Source organism: Nicotiana sylvestris, chromosome 2 (genome assembly GCF_000393655.2).
Source record: "Nicotiana sylvestris chromosome 2, ASM39365v2, whole genome shotgun sequence".
NCBI lineage: Eukaryota > Viridiplantae > Streptophyta > Magnoliopsida > Solanales > Solanaceae > Nicotiana > Nicotiana sylvestris.
Genome location: NC_091058.1, coordinates 152,693,753 through 152,698,676, shown reverse-complemented (window position 1 = coordinate 152,698,676; position 4,924 = coordinate 152,693,753). Strand labels below are relative to the sequence as shown.

General features: G+C 34.0%; 1 protein-coding gene across 3 annotated transcripts; it reads left to right on the top strand.

Annotated features, from left to right (window-relative positions):
• Positions 1–982: 982 nt before the first annotated feature.
• On the top strand, positions 983–3,851 carry LOC104238744 (protein RTE1-HOMOLOG). 3 transcript variants are annotated; one of them, XM_009793203.2, is made up of 3 exons: positions 983–1,146; positions 2,432–2,717; positions 2,944–3,851. In XM_009793203.2, the coding sequence occupies exons 2-3, from the start codon at positions 2,448–2,450 to the stop codon at positions 3,367–3,369; spliced, it is 696 nt and encodes a 231-aa protein (XP_009791505.1). In that variant the 5' UTR covers positions 983–1,146; positions 2,432–2,447; the 3' UTR covers positions 3,370–3,851. The 3 variants fall into 3 exon arrangements, with proteins under 3 accessions (XP_009791505.1, XP_009791506.1, XP_009791507.1); XM_009793204.2 differs by having other exon boundaries at positions 1,046–1,146; positions 2,019–2,717; XM_009793205.2 differs by lacking the exon at positions 983–1,146 and adding an exon at positions 1,196–1,301.
• Positions 3,852–4,924: the final 1,073 nt, after the last annotated feature.

The window sequence follows — 4,924 nt, the reverse complement described above, 5'->3', positions numbered from 1 at the left end:
TTGCCTCAAAATTTCCTGATGTTATTACTGACAGGACGCAATTACAAAGATTTTTGGGAAGTTTGAATTATATATCCCCTTTCTATTTACAAGAAAGTGCCTTACATAATTTTTTTTTTAAAAAATAGCCTATATATATATATGTGTGTGTGTGTGTATGTATATATATATATACATACACATATATATAAGGCACTATATATATCTCTAATACATATAAATTATATATATATCTAATACATATAAACTATATATATATATATACATACATACATACATATACATATATATATATATATATATATATATATATATATATAAGGCAATATATAATTATATATACACATAATACACCCTTATATATACATACTATACATACTATACATACTATATATACTATATATATTTATATAGCTATATATAAGCAATTTATACTAGTATATACATATATAGTTTACAAGAAAGTGCCTTACATAATTTTTTTTTTAAAAAATAGCCTATATATATATATGTGTGTGAAAAAATAGCCTATATATGTGTGTGTGTGTGTATATATATATATACACATATATATAAGGCACTATATATATCTCTAATACATATAAACTATATATATATATATATATAAGGCAATATATAATTATATATACACATAATACACCCTTATATATACATACTATATATACTAATATTTATATAGCTATATATAAGCAATTTATACTAGTATATATATATATATATATAGTTTACACATAATACCAGTATATACATATATAGTTTACAAGAAAGTGCCTTAGATAAAAATTTTTTTTAAAAAAAATAGCCCGAAACAGAAAAAGCCCGTTAGGCCCGATCCATTTAGCCCGGGACCATGTGGGTTTAGGAACGTCGTGGGTCGGTTTCACACATTGGGACCTTTTGGCCCGGGACCGCCTCAGCCAGCCCGCCTTAAGCCTAGGCTCGTTTAGCCCGGACCAGGACCACAATACAGCATTAAAGTAACGAGGAAGCCATTTTGCCTTAGTTTAATTAACCCAAGAAACACAAATATAAAATTAAGTCCCGATTTGTGAAAATTGGCAAACTCCGGTATATCCGACAGAAGCTCCATCATATCTTCGAGCGCCATTCCTCTTCGTGCCAAAGGTATGCTTTCTATTTTGAATATAAACACCTATTTATCCAGTCTGATAGTGGCCTACTTGTACGAGAATTGCTACAATAATGCAGTTTTAGATCGGAGAAAGAAATTAGGGCTTTCACTTCTCAATCTTCAACAATTTCCGCTAAACCTATTACAGGTGGAAACTTTAAAACTAAATTGTGATCCCAGCAATTTCCGGTAGCTAAAAATTGAATATTGCTTGTGGTGGAGCAGTTTTATGTACTTGATGGAATATGGTTCAGACGCTAAGTCAGTTAAGATGGTTTTGGTATTTTATCTGTTTCAAAAGAATTAATTTCCTAGTTTCTCTTGCTATATATGAGAGTAATTGTCGGTTTAGGTGAATGTGCCTATTATAGGTAGGCGGATCTAGGATTTAGAATCAGTGAATTTGAAGTGGTTGCTGTTTATTTTGTATATGTTTTCTTTAAGCATATAGATGTAATCTGTGCCAAAACAGTCGCACCCGCTGCAGAAGGCTTGTTAAAGCGCAATGGCAGAACGAGGAATTTTCAAAGAGATCCAAATATGTGACAATTGGGATTTAAATCTATATTTCTCTTATTTTTAGGGTTTCTCTATTAAAAATTCTAGATATGTATAGAAACTTTGTTTTTACCATATTTATACAATATAACTTTCGAGAGAAGGGGATTCAATTGAATCCCCCTTAATTACATGTGGCTCCACCATTGACTCAGGGCCAAGTTTAGAAAGCTAGATCAGGCTCTGCTTCTACACTTGATTTGTTATTGTCAAACCACTGAACCCTCTTTCATACATTTCTACAATTTATTAGTGCCTGCAGCAAGTTTCTACTCTTTGTAGTGACATTTGCACTTTCTTTTACCAGTGACAGCTATTCCAGCACTATGTGTATATCATTGCTAATTCAAAAGAGGGTTCAATGTACTAGCTGAAGGAAACTCGTTTCATGTTTCAAGTTAGTTCTAGTGACGCTTTGCAGGATGTTTGACTTATTTGAGATAATTAGCTTGAACACTTTCTTGAAGATAGGCAACTCTTTGAGCACATTACATCTTTTGTTGCTGGACATGTGGGGAAATGTATTTATCATGCTGATGAAATGTTAAAGCTGTGTGTATTCTGGCACGGTGCAGTGTTGGTTTCTTGTGTTCCATAAGAGCTTGATTTTGCTGCGAGACATGTTTTTGGAGTGTAGACCATAAGTTGTAACTAGACATACGTGAATGCATTGGCATATGAATTGTAATATTTTTTGAGTGCTCTGTTCTTGTGATCCAGTGTTTAAGCTCTGGTAATGGCACCTGAGGTAGATCCAGATCATGTTCTGATGATTGAAGATAATTTTGCGGATACCATGCTAATTGATCCAAAAAGAGATCGCTTTCCATGCTGCATCGTATGGTCACCACTTCCTGTCCTGTCATGGTTTATCCCCTTTATTGGGCATATAGGGATTTGTAGGGAGGATGGCATAATCTTGGACTTTGCAGGGCCAAACTTCGTTTCTGTAGACAATTTCACATTTGGGGCACCAACTCGCTATTTCCAAGTAAGCAGAGAACAGGTATGTTTGCTTGCTCTAATGTGCTCTGTCCTTCATGGATCTCCTTAATCTTATCAAGCTGTCACTGGGTTGTTGTGCCCTTGTTCTAGGTGCTACCTGCAGCTTTTCCATCCAAGCAGATCTATTAACTTTATGATGTGATTGAGTAGGATTCATTGATTTTTCTTTTTGGCGGGTTGGTTGCGACATATATTCACTTTCTTTTCGTCCCTTTTATGGCCTACAGTGCTGCTGCATATCTCCTTATTCAGCTGAACATACAAGTGAGTATGTCCAGAACGATGATGAATCTGCAAGCCATGTGGACACGTGGGATGCTGCCTTGAGGAAGAGCATTCAAGAATTCCAACACCTGTCTTACAGCATTTTCACTTGCAACTGCCACTCTTTTGTAGCTAATGGCTTAAACAGGCTGGGGTTTCAGGCTGGTGGATGGAATGTAGTCAACCTGGCCATTTTCATTTTCCTCAAGGGACGTTGGGTAAATAAAACATCTATAGTTAAAACCTATTTACCGCCTCTTGTTGTGCTTGGTTTAGGACTCATCTTTGGAGGAGGGACTTTCCTTGCTTACCTGGTAATTTTCATGTTTGTTCTTATTGGTTGGTTTCTCCTCGGCACATACTGTTTCAAGATGTTGATCCATGTGTAGTCAGTCACTTGGAATTATTTGATTCCTACAACCCGTATCGAATCTGTATGTTAGCCGACACTTGTAATTTTGGATATGATACAAGTAACTTCGTCAGTTGATATACTCTAATATCTTAGAGCTGGTAACTTCAAGTTCTGTATATGTCGAGATACTCAGTTGGGAAAGCTGGCTTCTGTTTCACCTGCAAGATTTTTGTAAGTGTAGCTGTTTCTTGTTCCACAGAGACGTGATGTAGGAGAGGCTTGAACTTATGGGATGTCCCAGCAGGGTCAAGAGGCTTGAATATTTGTCCAGGGAAATGAAAACGAAATGTCAAACTTGTATTTATTGGGGGATTTTAATCTAGAATTCTATTTTTTACTTATTCGTTATCATATTATCATATTGTTATAGTGGCATCAGAGTGAGCTTCCGAGAAGCATTCTCTATGAATTCACATGGAAATAGCTTGATAAGATATGAAGAGATTGTTTGAGCAATATTACTGCTTATGGTTCATCCAAATACTTGAACAGTCTTCATTTGGTATTTTGCGAAGAAACAAATCAAGCTAACACCTTTAGTTTCAAGGTGAAGAATGTGAGTGGAGTTAAAAAAAGAAAAAGAAAAAAGGGCTAAAGTTAAAAAGTCTAACTTGTGATCGTTTTAAACCGTAGCATTAAAGTGGCTATTTATGCAAATGGCACATGAAAATAAAGTGTTTTTCAATGGGGAAGTTTGGCAAATATCCAGGCGGGAGAAACTATTTACCAGCCCCTGCCCATGTGGTTTGCCCCCTACCCAATTTATTTTTAATACTCAGTCGAAGTCAATCAAATAAAGTCAAACTAAGATACTAAATCAAATCAAGCTAAGCAAAGTCAAACCAAGTTAAACTAAGCCTAATGAGTAATGAGTACCCAAATAGGGGTAATTAATTTTAATTGGGTAGGTATATATTGTAAATAATTTTTAAATAGGTAAAAAAGGATAATTATTTTCAGATGAATGGGTATTTTGTATAATTGTTTTTTTTTTTTCAATTGGGATCCTTTCTGATTAACAGATGAAAGGTTCGATTGACCAGTAGTGATTGGATAAGTATCACATAGAGCTACGTGCACAAATAGATATCTTCATCCTACTTGACACATTTGGTTACACATGCGGAAAATTTATATTCATAACGGAACTATAAATTAAAAAGAGTAGAGTATGATACCAAAACTTTATCATAAAATTTTTATCAATTTATATTTGATTTTCTAAATAATTAAAATTGTGTTAGAAAATATGTTATTTCTCAAAAATGTTGAGGTCAACGGGTACTATCAATTGTTAACAAAATGATTACTCTTTTCTCGGCGATTTTATGAGTTATTATCCCGTATATTTCGTAGAAAAACAAATTTTCACTAATTAGTATAATTGAAATAATTTACTACTTGTTATAAAATAAAGACTGTAAAGCAAAGACAAGCATAGAGAGAAATTGATATATTATTCGAATTCAAACTGATGTACATAATGAACTGAAATCTCTTCTATTTATAGAAGAAAGGAAGTTGTCGTG